Genomic DNA, 19,253 nt, shown 5'->3' with positions numbered 1-19,253 from the left:
ATCAGTCAAAAAAAAGCCAATTGCCAATAATGCCAATTTTCCTTACATCGGTGCTGATATGATATGGGACCGATGTATCAGTGTACCTATAAAAAGCAGGATAGTGGATCTCAGACTCTACTTTTGGAAGGGGTAGTATTTAACAGGGGTCTAGCCCTTAAAGTGGGGCAGCCAGTCCTGGAGTTAGAGCCCAGCTGTGGATATAGCTTGCAGTATAAAGCCCAAGTGAGAGAAAAAGCAGAGAGCTGGAGCTGAGAAAGGGAAAGTTTACTGCTGGGAACCCAGATAAGCTCACCTTCAGACTGGAACCCAGATAACCTCACTTTCAGGGGCCTCTCCTATCAGCTGGAGAAAGGGTAAAACATGTGTTACTTATTTGTTTGTGGCAAGGATTATTGCTTGTGGCTCTGGTTGAAGGACTCAAGGGAGCAAAGGCAACCTGCAACGCTGTAGGCACATCAGGCTGCTTACACTGCCCTTTTGGCAACATGGGGCCTCCAGGGGCATCTGGTTTCTATATTATTGAGCACTCCATCCCCAGCCTGGCTCAAGTGGGATCAAACCCTGCGTGCCCTGAGAAATCAGGCAGTGACTTGACAAAAAGGTATAACCAACTCCAGCCTGGTCGGCTTTGATTTGAAGAAGAGCATTTTCCTTGGGGGAAAAAAAGTGAGAGTCCTTCAGAAAGCTATGGACTTCAGTTGCAATATCAATCATGTAAGTGAAACCACAGACGAATGTTATTAAAGTCAATGTTTAACATTTTAATAACTTAAAGTGAAAAATTGTCACCTTAAAGTGAGAAATTATCACCTTTAAAATGCTTTCCTGCCCATACATTCATCAGTAGTGAAGGATTTCAGAGGTATTTGTTTTTATACTCGTCTTCTCCTCTCCATGTATAGACCATGTATTATATTATTTCACTCTGAGCCCAGCTCCTTTAATTTTAAGATCACGTTCATGAAAAAGAGTTATCTGTGGTCTGCCTTTCCCTTTTTTCCTTTGGAGTGAAGGACAACTGAATTACCAAAAAGCAAAGGCACTCCACATCATTGTGCTTATTAAGGAACACGGCTCAATATCATTGTACTTCTGTGTGTTTACTCTTTCAAAAGGTAGATGCATCATGTGGGGTTTTACAAAATGGTCTACCTGTTCTCAAATGTGTACTATCTTCTGGGATTCTTATAGGATATTTCCTACATGGGACGACTACAAGGACTTACAGCACTCTATGAAACAAACACCAAAGAAACCCCACTCTCTTCTTCCTAGTCTAACATACAGAATTTGCTATTACTGCGTTCTTATCTAGCTGCTACTGAGAGAGCTCGATTCCCATTGATATCAATGACTGTTGAGTGTTCAGCACCTTACAGGTTGGGCCCAGAAGCACACTATTTATCAACCACTTAGAAGACCCATTGCCATAATAATACTAAAAAAGGCCTTTAAAAAAGAGAGTCAAAGGATAAGCAACATCACAGGAAGAGGACTTTCTTCTCTTCTCTGTGTGTGTTTTGTTTGTTTGTTTTTACTGGATGAAGGTGAGAAGATCTTTCCTTTCCATCCTGCTATTTTCTCCATACAACAATGTACTGAGCACAGTTGTTCTCATTTGCTGCCTGGCCCAGCTGTTTACATATCCTCATTTATAGTTTGGGGATTTTTAAAATGATTTCTTAGAATATATATGCTTATAATTTTTATTCTACTTAACATAGCTGTGGATACTCTCATTATTCACACTGGACACACCTACACACGTGCTTTAATGCATAGTAGCCTATTTTATTCCACATTAAAGTGCTGTGTAAAAATGTGCAAATATACTAATGTGCAGTAAAATAGGCTACTGTACATTGTCACTAAAAAGTGTGCATGTCTCACCTTCACCTTCTCACCTTCATCCATTAAAAAAAAACAGAAGGGAAGAGAGTCCCTCTTTCTGTGATGTTGCTTATTCTTTGACTCTCTCTTTTTTAAGAACTTTTTTACTATTATTATTGCAATGGATCTTCTAAGTGATTGATAAAATAGAGCTGCTTCTGGTGTGACGTGCTTTATTTAGTACCTCACATTGGAGGTGCTAAATTTAATGTGCATTAGGAAAAGTGAATGAATTAGATGTGCCCACTGATGTCAAATTTCTTCTCTTCCTACTTTTTGGTATCTCTGTCCACTCATGTTTATTTTGTTTTCTAACAAAATAATTTTGCTACAATATTAATTCCATCCCTTTTCATTCCCTCATTTTCCTCCCTACAGAGTATTTCTCTCCTCCCACAATTCTCTTTCAAATGCTTTCATTAATAATCCCTCTTCTTATTCTTCCCCTGTTCTAAGTTACTCCCTGTCTGCCTCCATTTTTGTGTCCCTCACTCACCCTCTATCCATCTAGACATCAGTCATTGTTGGCACTACCCTCCCCCATTTCTCTGATAAAATTTACACTTTCCATTTTCTATTTCTGCACCATTACCCAGAGCTCACTACTCACTTGCAACTTCTTCCAAGCATTTCTGCACTATTTACATCTCCATTCATCACTTATTTGTACCTCTCAGCTATCACACTCATTTGCTACCTGGTGCAGAGAGAAAGAAGGAAGAAACACAGAAGCAAAAACTTCAGCCTTAGGCCCCTGGCACATATTCATCTAATGGTGTGATGGGATCTGATCCCTTATCTCAATCATTACACTTTTTGCCATACCATGCAAGCATGGTAAGATGTGTGATTTTGGGATCGGGGTCAAGTCCAAGTGGCACCATTGCTACTTACTAGTAGGCCTGTGCAAATAGGGAAGTATTTGATTTGGATTCAGCCAATTTGGAGGACAGTGGTTCAGTTCAGAAATTTGGATCACTGTCCTGAATCAATTTGGCTGAATCAGCTTCAGAAGATTCAGTGCTGATTTGGAGAGAGTCAGTGATTCAGATTGGCCAGGGAGAGGCACGCATGGCCGGGTGGCTGCAGGTTCTCCCATGGCTCCTCCAGCTGTGCCTGCCTCTCCCCAGGTGGGTGGACCCATAGGAGAAGCTCCCATGGCTGCTCTACCCGGCCCCATCCCCCACCAGGCCCAGCCTCCAGGCACTTAAAAAAAAAAACCCACACTCACCAGTTGCAGGAGCAGCGATTGGGGCCTCTGGGTGCTCATGGCAGAGCCCCCCCACCACACAGTGTGGGGCAGTGAGTATCGCCCCCCCCCTCACTTGGCACCCGCATGGCAGCTGCCCCCATGACGTGGGTGCCAAGGCCGATGCATGGAACCACCCCAGCTCCCAGGCAAATCGAACCAGGGGCTGGGGAATCGAGCCAGGTGCAGGAGGAATGTGCAGATCTCTGAACTTTCCCCCAATTCCTAGTTGGATTCCCCAGCTCCCCAATATTTCCCCCAGCTCTCTGATCACTTCCCCCAGATCTTCCCGGGGGCACAGGCCCCCTGATGATGTGGGATGACAGTAGGCTGCCACTGCCAGCTGGTGATGGCAGCAGCTCTGGGCTATTTCCCCAGCTGGCGGCAGCAGCCTGCTGAAACCCCATGTGCAGATCCAGGGGCCGTGCCCCCTGGGAAAAGCTTGGGAATCAATCCAGGAGCTCTGGCTGACAGGTGGAGCTGCCCCAGCTCCCAGACAGTGTGCAGTGCGCTGCTGAGCCACACTGAACCCGTGCCATGGGCAGCTGCTGTGCGGGTGCCAGGCAGGGGGGAGGGGACAATCCCACACTGCCCCATGCTGTGTGGGGGGGCTCTGCAATGAGCGCCCAGATGCCCCAATCACCGCTCCTACAGCTGGTGAATGTGGGGCTTTTTTTTTTTTTTTTTTTTGAAGTGCCGGGAGGCAGGGCCTGGGGTTTGGCAGGGCAGACCTGCAGGCTTCTCCTGGGGCTCCTCTGGCTGTGCCTGCCTCTGCCCCAGCAGGGGGAACTGCAGGGGCTCTGCCCTGCTGCTGCTTGCCCAGCTAGTGTGTGTGGGGGGGTGCGATGCAGGCATGGCTCACTCCAGGTGACAGCAGGGCAGAGTCTCCGCTCTCGAAGCTGCTGCACCCACATCAGCACTGGGAGCAGGGTCTCTCCCCTGCTGCCACTTGCTAGCTGGTGCAGAAGGGTGTGGGATGCGGGCATGGCAGCGCTGGGAGCAGGGGCTACTATGCCCTGCTGCCACTTGCCCCCTTTTGCCTGGAGTGAGCTATGCCCGCATCCCGCCCCTGCCCCCGCCCTGGCTGGGCAAGCGGCAACAGGGCAGAGCCCCTGCTCCCAGCGCTGCTGTGTCTGCATCCCATACCCCCTCTACCCCCCTCCCCCTCCCGGTTGGGCAGCTTGTCCCACCCCAGCCCCTCCCTCCTTCCCTTCCCACTTCCCCAACACCAACATACTTACCAGCTGGAGGCAGCTGTCAGTTGCCTGTTTAGTCTATGGCCAAATCTTCAAATCAGCTGAATCTTTTTCCAAAGCTTTTCCAAATTGATTTGTATGCTTCAAATCAATTTGGAGCTTTTACCTGGTCTCCTGATTCAATTCAGATTAGGAGATTCGGTCCCCAAATTGGGCCAAATCTCCTCTGAATCGAATCAGCTACCAAACTTTGCACAGCCCTACTTACTGGCACTCAAGACTGTGATCCTGAACTCCCTCTGCCCTGGGTGCCTGCAACCCAGCATGAACCCAAGTGGTCCCAAGGCCAGACCCAGCAATCAATTGTTTCCAGCCCCATGGCCACAAAGGAATCTGGAGCCTACTCCAGTATGGTCCTGGGACTGGGACTGACAATCAGCTAATTGCTGGTTCCAGCCCTGGGGCTGCACAGGAGCCTGGAACTGGCTCTGGTTTGTCATCACCCTGCCACACATTGAATTTAAGGCACAATGGAAGCTAGTCACAAAAATATGACATATCTTTTGTGGAATATCTTTTGTGGTTGGTTACCATTAATTCCTTGAATGTGTGGAGGGGTACTATTTATAGCACAATTAACAAGTTAATCACATCTTAAGTTGGAATGTCTGCCAGGGGCCTTACTCCTAGTCAAGGAAAGTGGAGTTTATCTGGCCCATCTCCATAGTAAAAAGAGTCAGAAAGAAGCTGAGCTAGGAGGTTGAAGGGTCACTGTTAGAAGAGAGATATTGCTTTCCATTTCCACAGAGTGGGAAAGAAGTGGAAAGTGGACAGGAATTCAGACTAGCAGCAACTCAAATACCCCAGGTCTCAAAGCACACCCTGATAAATACTTGGGTTTGTCTGATTAATGTGAACACCAATTTAGCTCATCTGCCCTGAGAAACTGTCCAGATAATTGGCTCCACAGGTGAGGAAATGACTAACACAGGAGGAAAATGGCAATTGCCCAATAGGCTGGCCTCGGCCTGCTCGGGAGTTAAAAATGCTTTTGTAATTTCTCACACCTCACCATGTGTCCCTAATATCCCCTTTTAATGGTTTCAGTGCAACACAGATGGTGCCTTCCTGACAGGGTATCATAAAGAGAAGCAATTAGAAGTGGCAAGATTGTTTTTTATATACTTGCAATGGTAAGATGCCTTTTAGAGGGAGGAAAAAAAAATGCAGGGCAGCAGTTCCTTTGAGAAAAAGGAACCTAATCCTATGACACATACTTCATTTCATATGACAGTATGGCTTTACAGAGGATTTACATTGTCTAGGAAGTAATCAAGGTTACTTTGGTTTCCCTGTGCAATTTTTAAGCTAACTTAAATGACATTTACTGGTTGAAAAAAAATGGAGCTCTGCATAATATCCGAAAGGCCACAAAGCAAGGTCTGCATATTCATTTTCTGTATTTCCAACATGTGAATGATATCCAAAACCACCGTAAATCTCAGTTTAAAAACTATCTAGACAGAGACCTAAAGCATTTACAACAGTATTCACTGCTTCAAACAGAAATTCATTGTACTTGCAAGGATGTTTTTCAATTTTGCTCTGTAGACATACACACTGTATATGGATAGATTCTTACATTTTTATTTAAATAACTGTTTGCAGTCATGTAACATCATAAAAACAGTTCTTTAGATCATGAGTTTCATGTAACATGCAGTTTAGGAGCACATGTCCCAAATTCAGTAAAGCACATAGACAACTGGTTAGAAGCCAGGAGAAGTACACAGAAAGTAGTGGTATTGTACATCAAATATCTCTTTACTAAAAAACTCAGGCTAATTAGAAAATTTAAAAGCTTGAGGCATCATCTTGTTCAATACTGAAGAAAAGTAGAATCTTTCATTTATAAAGCAAGCATGAACCCAAAGTGGAGGTAGTTAATTTAAACAACATGTACAAATCATTTTTGTGCATTTCATAATAAATTAGTATTTTTCAGAGAAGCTTTTATTTTTACAATTTTAGGCCTTTTATTACAAAGTGATACATATTTATTTGGCATATTTGTAAACCTATAATAAAAAGAAACATGGAACCTAGTTGAACTATTTTTCCAAGTGACAAATGTAAATGCAAGGGGGCAATTTTCTGTTTGTTGGGATGAATTCTGGTAGGTAATGCATCTGTCTGTCTGTGTTTCAGCTGAGATGTCAAAACCCTGTTCTATCAGGCTACTGTACTTTGCTGAAACCTGACATATCTGTAATAAAATCGCATTTTATTCCCTAAGAAAAAATATCCCTTAAACAGCTGTAAATGAAAATCCTATTTAAAGCAGGGAAAATGAAATATTTGAATGTTTGAAGATCCATATATTCAAACTAATTTTAAAGAGCAACTATTTATTCTTCACTTAATGTGTACCAATGTCTTCTAAAACAAAAAGGGCCAAATTCACAGGACTTTATTGCGCAAAACTTCCATTGATTTTTGGAAGAAACAGGCACCCCAAAGGAGACAATTGTTATTTAAAAGCAAAATAATTTTGAAGTGTGTGTGTGTGCATGCATGTGCATACATACACATAATTTAAATAATGATGTTTGCTCGGAAAAACATTTAAATGTAATAAATCTCTAGCAATCCCCCACCAAAAAGTTGACATGGTTCAGAGCAATCAGGAGAGCTGCAGCTTATTCATTTTGGCTGAATCCTTCCATCCTTACATAAAGTCATAGTAATCCAGCCTCAAGATCCTGAAAGCTCACTGGGGAACATGCTTCTAGACTTGCTTTAGGCTATAGAGTTTCCACAGCTTCTGTCACAGCTTATGGCAAGAAATAGCTGCTGTGGTTCCCTTTGTATTTGAACCATTAGTATTGAAAGGGCCTCTCTTATAGACCTGAAACCTGTCTTCACAGGCAAAAAATACCATTTGGAGCTTGCATGTGAGAGTAAGTCACTGATACCCTGTGAATTCAGTCATTTATCGTCCAACACCTCACGAGCTTTAAGTTAGCAGCGAATGCTGAACTCAAGTAAACCTACTCCCAGCAAATCATAACAGGCCACGTACTCTCATCTGGCCAAGTTCAGTACAGGATGAGACAGCAGAAGGCAGGGCAGGGTAGCACCTTATGGCATTTTTAAATGTGCTCTGGGGTGGGGGTGGGGGCGCTTTAATTAGAGCAGCTCTGAGAGGTATTCTAATTAAAGTGCCCGCAGCATCTTGTATATCAATGTCCTTGTGTTTCAAAATGGTGGTGAGGGTGTTTGAACTAAAGCTGGTTCAATGAGCTTTAGTTTAAGTGTTCCCACTGCCATTTTGAAGTGCGGGGACACTGATGTACAAGGTGCAGAGGCCGGCTGGAACACAGTAATTACCACGCTCGCTCTGATGTGCTGAAATTACAGTGCATCGGAGCAGCCTCGCAGCACGTCTACAGACACTAATTCAGAGAGGCATGAGCTTTCAAGGCAACAATTGTGAGAACTGGTCATTAGATCTATCATATTGAATGAAATAGGTTGTTGCCCAAAAAAGTTCATGCCTTGCTGAATCAATTAGTCCAGAGGTGGGCAAAATGTGGCCTGGGGGCCAGATGCGGCCCACCAGGCCATTTTATCTGGCCTGTGGGGTCCTTAAAAATTTTAGAAAATTAATATTTATCTGCCCTGGGCTGCCTATCATGCAGCCTACGACTGCTTGCCAAAACTCACTAAGCGGCCTTCTGCCCAAAATAATTGCCCACCCCTGAATTAGTCTCTAAGGTGCCACCCTGCCCTGCCTTCTGCCTGACTTGCAACTAACCACCTCTTTACAAGAAGACGTATGAGCAGCCAAAGGTGGTTTACATCTTGATTCTCAGATTCTGGACTATCTCAAATCTCTAATGCTATTTAAAGCAGCCTAACAACTGCTCCAAGTTGTGCCTGGCTTCCTATGGTCTTAAGTAACCATTGAGAGTGTCATGAACAACTGGCGTACACTGCTGCTCTGGACACTATCTTTCCTCTGGCTACACGCTCTAACTCTTCAGCTGTACTTTACCCAGGGACATGAACAACTGGTGCCTCCCGCAACTTGGGGGCACCATGGCGGCAAGAGGTGAGCGGGGACTGCACACAGCTGCTGTCCACAGTGTCGGTGGCGGCAAGTGGGGACTGCCCACAGCCACCACCAGTGGTGTCAGTGGGGAGCAGGGACTGCCTGCAGACACTGCCACCTGCATTGGTGGCGAGGGGGAGCAGGTGCAAGCAGCGACCGCCCACAGAACCTGGCGGCGGTCAATCTAAGGGGGGCATGTGACCCCCCTACGCATTGCCTATGCCCAGGGATTTCCACTACACAAGGGAAATCCTATAGGGGATGGTTCCTCAGACTTTTTGACAACCGATGAAACAAAAAAGGCCTGTAGCCCAGCTGAGTGTCTGGCCCCTATTTACTTAGTAGTAGGGGAAAAAAATGGCTCAGACAATTGCTATCCATGTGAAGAAAGAGAGCATGTTTGATCCTAACTAATTACCGGATTCACAGCTAGAAAATCGAAGTCCAAAAGAAGCACACTGAGAGACAGATTTTGTATTTTCAGACCACACATATACATACACACTCTCTCCCCTTAGAAACATTTCAATTTTCCTTTTGCAAACTTGATATTTTCACTGTGGTAATCATAGCATCCCTTACCTAGAAAATGCTGTAAACCCTGCAATAAAATTAGCTTGTTATCCAAAGTGAAGCAAAGATTTTAGGGGTGTTCACTCTACATACAACCATAAACATAAACACACACATACCTTATATACTATATTTCATAATAGTGGTTTTTGGAAAAAAAGAAAAAAGAAAGAAAAATACTAACCACACTCCAAAGTCCTGCCACTGTGAAAGTTACACAGACAAAGGAGTGATCAATAAGCAGGCTTCTCTCTGGCCCACCGTTATTATGCAAGGACTCTACTGCCCAGATTAAATGTGGCTTTCCACAACTCCCCAGGCCTGGAAAGCCATGTCTGTTGGCTATGCTGCATACAACACCATACTGGAAAAAGCCTGGCTCAGTGAACAAAACCAGAGGTTACCCACTGAAGAATATGGCACCATTCAGGATAGGTCCGTGAGGAAGGGGAGCTCATGTACTCCAAATATATTTCCTACCACTCGCACAACACAGTTCTCTATGCTCAGCTTGTCCCTCTTCCCTTCTCCACCAGGCCAAGATGGCTGTGAATGTTGGGTAGGTCTCTCCTGTATGTGATCTAATTGCAAAGGTGACATCTTGGTTTCATTGCATTTTCCTTTAGCAAATAAAATCACTTCTTCCATGAAGTGAGGGTCACCAGTAAGCCTAGCTGTTTTGGTGTACTTATAGGCGCTACCTCTTGCAGTTACCAGTGAAATCAGGAGCCCCTGGTTGTAATGGGGGAAGCTGCCACACATTGGCTGTGTCTGCTGTGCAGTAATAATGAGCTACTGCGTAGTCAGCAAGCATCTTGGGTAGACATGGCCTCTAAGTATATGGACCAGTCCCCAATCCTTGCCTCAATCTCCATTTTGACTGGGTAGTCCCTCTCCGACTCCTCAGGTCATGTCTCTCTAACTTCAGAAAGTGACAGTTCAGTGTTGGAAAATGTACCTTTAAAACTTCCCCTCTGGTTCTGGGAAAAGTCCAGCTTTGGCCCTTGTGCGAGGGCTGCAGGAGACCTCATTCATATCTCTGATCAGCATCATGCAGCAAATTCTACTGGAGCAGTAAACAGGCCAGCAGAGGAGAGGACAGAGCCTACACAACCTAGAATTCAGCCTAGTTTACCAACAACTAATATTAGAAATAGGACTTATGTCATATCCTTCATATTTTTATAGTCTCAGTTTATATTTCATATAGAAATTGTATTTCATACAGAAATGGTGGCTTCACTGAATTCTTCCTTCTGCCTCAGCAGGAGGAAACAGTGAAATTAGGTAGATAAATAGGACTGAGAGGTTAGAAAATGTTTTACTTTAACTTTGTTATAGAAAAATAGTCTTCAAAAATATATTGTTAAACAAATGGGCTTGTACTAAAGTAGAATTTTCTATTATGTACAGTAAGGCAGTGTATCAGATTGCATCCTGCTGGGCTTTGTCTTTCAATATATGCAAATCTTTGTTTGGCTTTATCTGACTAACAGGTGGATGTGGTGCACAATTATTAGACATACAAAAATGAAGCAGAACAATAGCTTTAGAATGATTCACTATTTTGCAATAAATTCCTCAAATATATTATTTTTTATACATGAAATTTCCAACATTTGAAAAACTAGTGCTTTCATTTTAAGAATTTAAAAAAATACAAAGACAAACTGAAACTAGTATTCATATAGCTTAAAAAAACCAGAAGTATGTGGTATATACCATCACATTACTTGATAGTAGTTAATTAGCAAGAAGGAATTGCGAGGACAACTATGGCATATCAATTCCTACTATTTAGTATCTTGTTGAACTGCAAAATTTAGCTGGCTTTAAATCAAGCAGTAGATGTGCAAATCATTTGTTTACAATATAGTTTTTCATGGCACGTTACATCCACTTCTTTCCATTCTACCTCAGGAGTCTTGATCTAAGGTTGAATTCTGCTCAACCTAAAAATCCTGTCATTTTCTTTATAGTACACTTGTTAGAACAGATTTGGTACAAAGCTGTGCCCTGTGCTCTTGCTTTGCTGTACTTAACTATTAACAAAAAACAATATGTAAAAATAACAATTGAAAATGGAATAAAATTTACTTTACAATCAGTGAGTAGCTAGTAGCCTGACTGATTGACCAGGATGTATAAAAAAGGGGAAGCTACAACTGGGCTTTAGGAGGGTAATCGTAAAGCACAGACTTGAGCATTTTATGTTGATTGCATTTAATTTACACTGTAGTGTTACCTGAAGAAAAAGAATCAAACTTTCAGTTAGTTAAAGGAACACATAAAAGAAGATGGATCCATGTAGTCTAGCCCACCAGTCTGGTTTTTGCACTCTATTGGTGCTGTAAGACAATAGCTCATATTTTTTTCTGCTTGATCCTGTTGAAGGCTCTGAGCAGGTTCTTGTGGAGGTTCTTGAAACACAGGTGTGGGCTGAACTCTTGCATCTGGTATCAGTACTAGAAGGTTGCTGTCTACAACTCTTGAGACCTTTGTATATTCTTTGCTTATTCCAGGGTTATTATATTTTTCAGTTTTGCCACTGTTTTCTTTGTGTTTCAGTAATACTGAAAGTGCCCCATCCTGGTTGACTTTGTGAACCTCTACATAATCCAGTAGTTTACCAGGCAAAAAAGGTGACTTCTCATTGGATAGCAACTGCACGGCATCTTGCCCAGCTTTGGAATGCAAATTCTGCATTTCCTCCTGTTTATCCACTTTTTCCGAACTGATAGTTTCAATGGTGTTAGAATATCGCGATTGATGCTTTTCTTCATTTCCCCTTAACAGTGACACAACAGTCCTGTTCATGGAACCAGTGTTCCTCTTATTGTCATCTGCATTGTTGGGGCAGGAGAATTTCAGAGCCTGATTGTTCAGTAGTTGAGCTCCAGGCCACGTCGATGATTTTGGACTACTAGTGTTAGAACAGAGTACGTTCCCTTCTACCTTTGTGCTCTGCATTTCCCACCTGTTATTTTTTGCAAAATTTTCTTGAATTTCACCAGTATTTGGTGTCTGAAATGCTGGTGCAGGGATTCTGGCTTCCCTGCATCTCTCAGACAGCAGGGAAGGGCTGTCGCAGCTCCCTCGTCCTGAATCACTGTCCATTTCCTTGTGCACCAACTTCATATTTTTACTGGAATGACCCTTGTCATGACTTGGCATGAGCTGCTGATCCTCGCTGTCATCTACCTCCAGGAATTCTATCAGCAGGTCCTGAGAGTTTGACGTTGGAGGGAAACCCTGGCAGCCAAGAGCGCTCAGTAGTTCCTCAGATTTCCCTGTCTGATGGGATAACAATAATATACATTGGTGCCATGTTTACTGCTACACTCAGGATTTATATTTTATTGACACTTCTCTCCCCACTGATTGACAACTGCCATTAGTTTACTGCATCACAAGGAAAACATTTCAGTGTTTGAAAGCTGTAGTCACACTAATGGGTGCAGTGATACTGCTAGGGCTAACAAGAGAATGGCAAAATGCCAGGCACTGACAAAAGTGACTTGTTGTGCGATCAGCCCCCTGAAAGTGCTCTACTGCCATGCCCTGACAGAAGTGCATGGCTGCAGAGTGCTTTAAAAGTGCCCATTCGTGCAACAAATGAGCCCTCATTACATGAAGATTCAGATGAAGGTGCTACAAAGCAGAGTGCCTTCATTAGCTTCTGCCAGTGCCTGCCCAGGAGCAGGACTGGGCTCATGCAGTCCAGCCCTGTCCCTGGTGCTGTCTTCAGGATGGGGGGGGAGTCAGCTTGGTCTGGGGTTTGCCCAGCTGGGAGGTTGGACTGGAGCACCTCTGAGGTGGGGGGGTTCCAATCCATCTGTGCCCCCCTCCAACGCAAGCTGGACCAACCCCAGACCAAGCTCCTCCCTTCCCTTCTCCCCCTCCCATCCTGAAGACAGCACTGGAGCTAAGCAGCAGGGGTGAGGGCTACGGGAGAGAGGCTGTAGACATGCAGCTGGCTCCAAAGTGGAGCTTGATCCCTCAACCCCCGTCCTATTGCCCCTCCCCCAAACCTAACAGAGAATATCTGTTGGGTTGGGGGGGAGGCCTTGCTGTAACTCATGGCACTTCCTGTGAAGCGTCATGAGTTACAGCAGGGAACTGCACATCTTTCAATGCCCACAAGGACCTCTCACTCCCTGATCAGGGGCCAAACACAATCCCACAACTCACAAATAAAAAGCAGGGGAATCTAGTGCCGACAATGGAAGTACGCGATCAAATGGAGTGGCAAGGGACAGAATGAAGCAGGACTGTGGTCCAGCTACCTCCACCTCCCTGGACAGCAGAATATTGTGAGAACAATCTGTAACCTATACAAATCATTAGCAAGGGCTACTCAGACTTTCTGCTGGCACCAGCCTCACATACAGTGTCTCTGAGGAGCAAGAGGTGCTGGTACATAGCTCCCTCATACCCTAATGCAGACACTAGCTTAAAGGCCCAGTTTTGCCTACTTGGCTGTTTTACTTATCCTTAAAGCTGATTATGTGTATAAAACCTCTCCTTATGGTTAAAGCTTGCTCTTGTGTTAAGTGCAATTGCCAACTTTGTTGGGTTCATTATTGCAAACACTGGATAAGGTAGACATCTCTGGACCCACCTCTAGCAGATGCGTATCAAAGCCTTTTATCTTTGGCCCTGGAACCGGAGGCAGGATGCAGGATACCATACTGAAAAACAAAAGCAGAGAATATAGGCAGCGTAAGTACAGGCTCCATCATCCCAATAATTATCCTGTTTCTATAGCATAAGCTTAAAGTTTCAGACACTTGTAATGCATTTAGTACCTTCTTTATTACCTGATACTTTCGAAGCCCAGAGTTGCTTACTGAGCTAGCTGGAGCTCAGTGAACAACTTAAGTGCATCTACACTGCTATACATCTACACAGAGAAGAGAATCCTGCAAACACTGAGGTGAAGTTAATCAAATGTAACAAATGCATTAACACAGAGTCTCCACATGTGCATTTACTATATAGTAACTGAAATTACTGCACAGTACAGGCATGTGTCTACATGTGCACACCTGTACTGTGCAGTAAATATAGCAACTTATGTCAACTTGAGTGTAAATCTGATACCTGCAGCATACAAACATCAAATTTATGCCCAATTAATTACTCCACAGTGACGTATGTGTAGACTCATTACTGTGCAGTAACCCAGTGGTTAACTAAGCACTAGGGGGCCAACCTGAGCACTATCTGTAGCCCTCTTTTAAAAAATTCTAGATCCATCTATGGCAATATTTATATGTGGGGAGAGTCTAAGGGATGGCTTCTTCCCTGTCCCCCATTGTGCTCCCAAGGAGACGGGAAGGATGGAAGAAGACAGGTCCTTACCCTACCCATTGGCTGTAACTAAGAGTATAACTTTGGACAGCAGCATAGCTGTGGATCACCACAGTGGGAACAGCTGGATCTACATTGTTACTACAGAAAAACATGCACAAAACACCTCTGGTACTTTGCTACAGCAGCTACCCAGCAAACATACTTCTCTTGTGCTGGGTACTCAGTGCAATGGGTACCAAGACAGAAACAAAGGTAAAAACCACAACAGCAGCTTGCTTATTCCTGCAGGAGCAGCAATGCTTCCAAATGTAATGCTTGCCAAAGGAGTTGAAAAAAACTGAGCAGAGAGGTCAGGTCTGGATGTGCACTAGGCACCACTTCAGAGTGACCTTTACATCAGGGGAGGATCTGCCCTTTGCTTTGTATATCTGTTTCTAGAGCTCTCTCCGGACCTTCCATTGTTTTGGGTTAAAAGCACATTTTGTGCAGCTTTCTGTACCATCAATCAAGTTATCCTGTGATAAAAACAGCAAACCCACAACAACATATATGCAGCTGCCTCAGAACAGTTCCTGATGAAATCAGCAACTTCTGGTGTGGAAGCACCCCACAACAATGTTAATGTCTGGCATGTCAACTGTAGCAAGACAGTGCATGGCCAGGTCCTCCAGCATACCTGAATACACTGATGATGCACTCTTCCCCCTCCCACCCCCACTCCTTGCTGCAGCTGGGGCAGGGCCTGTGGTGGGGGAGTTCTGGATCCATTCCTGTCTTAGAGCATGGAAAAAAGGCACCAAAAAAAAAAAAACCAAGCAAAAAACCCCTTTGGGCACAAAATGAACTGGGTGCATTGCTGCTCTGCAGTCCCAGTACAAGGGAGATGGAGGGGTGGTGAGTCTCACTCCAGACAGTCTGTGAGCACTTTGCCCTTTGCTCAACTGCCCTTGACAACTTCCAGAAACAGGGGCTGCCATGGCAGAGGTGGAGGTGTTCACTGGGGAAGCAGCTCACCAGCTCCCCCAGCTAGCATGTGGTGGCAGTGGCAGTTCATGCACCACTTTTTCCCCCTAAAGCAAGACAGGCCCTTTCACATCTGGCCACACACAATCCACAAGAGTTTCCATCATGCAACAAGCTGCATACAGTTCAAATCTCACAGTAAAATTACCATGTGGAATGGGGCACCCCCCCACAAAACAGTGCGATATAAGACATATTAAAAGACTATTTTTAAATGGTTTTTAACTGGGCCTTTCTACCACAGACGAACCCTTGACTGGTGACTTACCTATAGCCTTTTAAAACCATCATCCAAATCATGATTAAACAAATGACAGATGACAATAGGCCCACAAAGATCCATACGATCAGATCCTTCATTCTGAAGTCTAGAGAGAATAAACAGGAATACTTCAATTATATGCAGCCTAACAAATAAAGATGGGAGTGTTGAGAAGTTTGTAAACATCTCCAATCTTTAAAATGTCTATAATCTCAAACTCAAGGCTTGTGGTTTGAAGTCTTCTCTAGGACATGCTGATCTAACATTGCATACTGGTGCTTGATATTTAATCTGTTCTTGTCCTCAAGGCAAAGCACAGGAAATAAAATCCCTGTGAGAAGAACTATGCAAGACTGAAACATACCCGAGCAGGGAAACTGTACCACAATTAGAAACAGCAACACAGGACAGAAACCAAGGGAAGAATCTATGCCAAGTCTAAATCTGCTTCTGTCAGTATTTAAGGTGTTTCACATTCAAATTATGTATCAAATCATTAATGAAATGAGAAGGCAGGGTAAAATGAGCTATATGGCTTTTAGACTTTCTAATGGTACACAAAACATTTTTATTTTTAGGCCACCAGTTCAAATGCAGTCCAGTGAGGCTGTGGCTAAGAGATGTTATCCTTCCAAGGGTTACAGCCAATTTTTGTCTAAGCAAGTCTTAGTGCAGTTCTCAGTGGACAAGTATCCATCCATCAAAAATCACCAACCTGAAGCTCACTGAATAGCACCCGTGTCAGCAGAGTGACCAAGTTTTAAATGGACAAGGAGAATGAATCACCTGCTTACTATCAAATTGAAGGAAAGTGTGCAGGCGATATAGGGAACCTGGCATATCAGTTACCTTTGGATTGTTTTTATCTGTCCTATGGGTAATGCAGCACTTCAGATCTTCAGGCTGCACAGCTAACAAAATACTAAAAGCATTTACTCAAAAAAAAAAAAGGGTGATGACCAGTCACTCACCACTGGGAAGCTGAATATACTTTTCTTGGCTCCATTCACTCCAGGCTCCGTGATGGTCTGGTTTGCAGTGAACCTGTACTATGTACTTATTTCCAGGATTTAAACTAAATATCTTATATTGTGTTTGTTGTCCAACTAAAAAAGTCTGGAAAGAAATAAAAAAGACAAAAACATCATATAAACATGAAGCATTTTGCTCTGAGAGTAATAGATTACTTGAAATTTGACAACAAAGGAATGAGATTGTAGAATAAATATTACTGCAACTAGATAGCAACATTAGGAATTGCAATACAGGAACAGAATAAAGGTCTCTTTAAACAGCCACTTCTCAGCATTATAAGAGATTACCGTGAGAATGAATTCTAGCTCTAAAACTCCCAGGGCAGATATTCCCCGGGAGTAGACCCTCCTCTTTTTCCTAGTTTTATTTTGAACAGTGGCTACTAAAAACAGCATCCAAGAAGGAGTTATCAAGAAAGCAACATCCTCTCAACACGGGAACTTTGATTTTGAAGTTTTCAACTGGGAATTTTGAAAACATGAATGATGAAAGGGCCGAGAGGTCCAAGGAGATTTGCACAGAGAGAGAAGCAGAGCTGTTGAGAAGAGAGAAAGCCGAGAAGTCTACAAAGCTGAGGAAACTTGGAGAGATGCCCATAAGTAGTGAAAGCAACAGGAAAAATTGTGAGCTGGGAATTCCAAACAAACCATTTCCAGATTTAATAACATGGAAAGGCAAAAGTTTGTGCATACTGTGTTATTGCTATATGGCTTGGCAACAATTTCCTAGCAATTCCTTGCACAGATTGAGGCTCGAAAGCTTGCTTAATAACTTTTTCCAACTATTTGGGTTGGTCTAATAAAAGATACCAAATTCACCCAAGGAACCTTGTCTGCCTATGTCCTTAGACCAACACGGCTACAACCTAAACCCTTGCACAGATTGATTAATTTAGGTAAAATAAGTTCTCTTTTGTTAGTATAACATTCAGGATTTGGACTAGATTACTATGGTACATAAGATTCCCTACCCCTCAAACATAGGCTACATCCTAGTTAAGCTGGAAATGACTATTTGAAATGGATAAGAAGCAGTCAGTGTACAAAATCACCAACATTAAATATTTGGCTTACAGTTACCACTCAGAGGCACCTGAAACATTATTGCCATTTCTTCTGCGGGGAAAATACTATGATCCTCTTACAGAGCAACCAAGAATTCATTCTGGAAAGGGCTGTATTATTGATGGCATATGCTATATAAAATCTCATTGACCAGAGCATGCGCATGCACACACACGTTTTGAATTGCTTTACCTCCCACTCTTCCCCTTCTGTTTTTAGTCGCAACTCATATATAAGAGTAAGCCAACCCGATCTGACATCAGCCAATGGAGGGGGAGACCATTTCACAAGCAGATACGGTTTTCCATCTTGTATTCCTACTGCTGGGATCACGTTCATAGGAGGGTCTGGCTGCACTGTAAAAATGAGATCAGAAGTGGAGGGTCTGAATTCCTTTTTCCTTGTTACTTGTCAAGAGTGGGTGTTAAATGCCATCAGTGAGTACAAAATGCTATCAGTGGTATAAATGGGTAGAGCAAATTCTGATCTGGCAACATTTTACACTTAGTTGCCACCTCCAATTTGTCTAGTTTCTTCAAGTTCATTTTTGTGCTGTGGGGTTTTTTTTGTTGCTTTTTTTTTTATTATGAAAGTCATGACCTTTTCACCATGAAAGTCAGACGACATATCTCTGAATGTGCAAAAGAAGCAGATTTTGATAACTAAGTAGGTATCATGTTTACATAGTCACATCTCCCACATCAACATCAGAGAATATAAGAGAACATTCCCAAGTGCACATACAGTATGTAGAATTAACAGGCATGAGTTGGTGACCAGTGACAATATTGTGGGCTTATTTAAATTTGGAGAAACTGAACCCATATTCCAGTCACAGTCAGCAGTGTTACAGCTACATCAGTTCAAACAGCCAGTATATATAGACAGAGCTTAAGTATTTTTCCCAGTCTGACAAAAACTCAGTGTTCTTTGCCTCAGTGTTCCTAAGCGAGGGGCAAGACAAGGCTCTCACTGGGGTTGTAGAGAGGCAGCAGCAAGGCACCAGACTGCCATGCGTGGACTCTGAGATGGTGCAGAGTCTCTTGGAGGAACTGGATGCCTTTAAGTCGGCAGGCCCAGATGAGCTCCATCCGAGGGTGCTGAAGGCACTGGCCGACATCACTGCAGAGCCACTGGCGGGAATATTTTAACACTCGTGGCGCACGGGCCAGGTCCCAGAGGACTGGAAAAGGGCCAACGTGGTCCCCATTTTCAAGAAAGGGAGGAAGGAGGATCCAGGCAACTATAGGCCAGTCAGTCTCACCTCCATCCTAGGCAGTCTTCGAAAAAATTATCAAGGCTCACATTTGTGAGAGCCCGGCAGGACAAATTATGCTGAGGGGAGACCAGCATGGGTTTGTAGCAGGCAGATCGTGCCTGACCAATCTAGTTTCTTTTTATGACCAGGTTACAAAACACCTGGACACAGGAGTAGGGGTTGACGTCGTTTACTTAGACTTCAGGAAGGCCTTCGATATGGTATCCCACCCCATACTGGTGAACAAGTTAAGAGGCTGTGACTTGGATG

At 43.6% G+C, this 19,253-nt stretch overlaps 1 protein-coding gene across 9 annotated transcripts in view; it reads right to left on the bottom strand.

Moving 5' to 3' along the window:
• Window positions 1–5,963: 5,963 nt before the first annotated feature.
• Window positions 5,964–19,253, bottom strand: part of PRLR (prolactin receptor) — a 230,990-nt gene continuing 217,700 nt past the window's right edge. For all 9 annotated transcript variants that reach the window (XM_059725229.1, XM_019496007.2, XM_014593990.3 and 6 more), the window contains 5 exons: window positions 17,918–18,081; window positions 16,598–16,742; window positions 15,633–15,732; window positions 13,647–13,716; window positions 5,964–12,319 (listed from right to left, as the gene is read on the bottom strand). In XM_059725229.1, the coding sequence (XP_059581212.1) occupies window positions 11,297–12,319; window positions 13,647–13,716; window positions 15,633–15,732; window positions 16,598–16,742; window positions 17,918–18,081 (1,502 nt within the window). In that variant the 3' untranslated portion in view covers window positions 5,964–11,296. The remainder of the gene's footprint in view (window positions 12,320–13,646; window positions 13,717–15,632; window positions 15,733–16,597; window positions 16,743–17,917; window positions 18,082–19,253) is intronic.

Source organism: Alligator mississippiensis, chromosome 3 (assembly GCF_030867095.1).
Source record: "Alligator mississippiensis isolate rAllMis1 chromosome 3, rAllMis1, whole genome shotgun sequence".
Lineage (NCBI taxonomy): Eukaryota > Metazoa > Chordata > Crocodylia > Alligatoridae > Alligator > Alligator mississippiensis.
The sequence above is the reverse complement of the archived record's forward strand: the minus strand, read 5'-3'. Positions and strand labels throughout refer to the sequence as shown.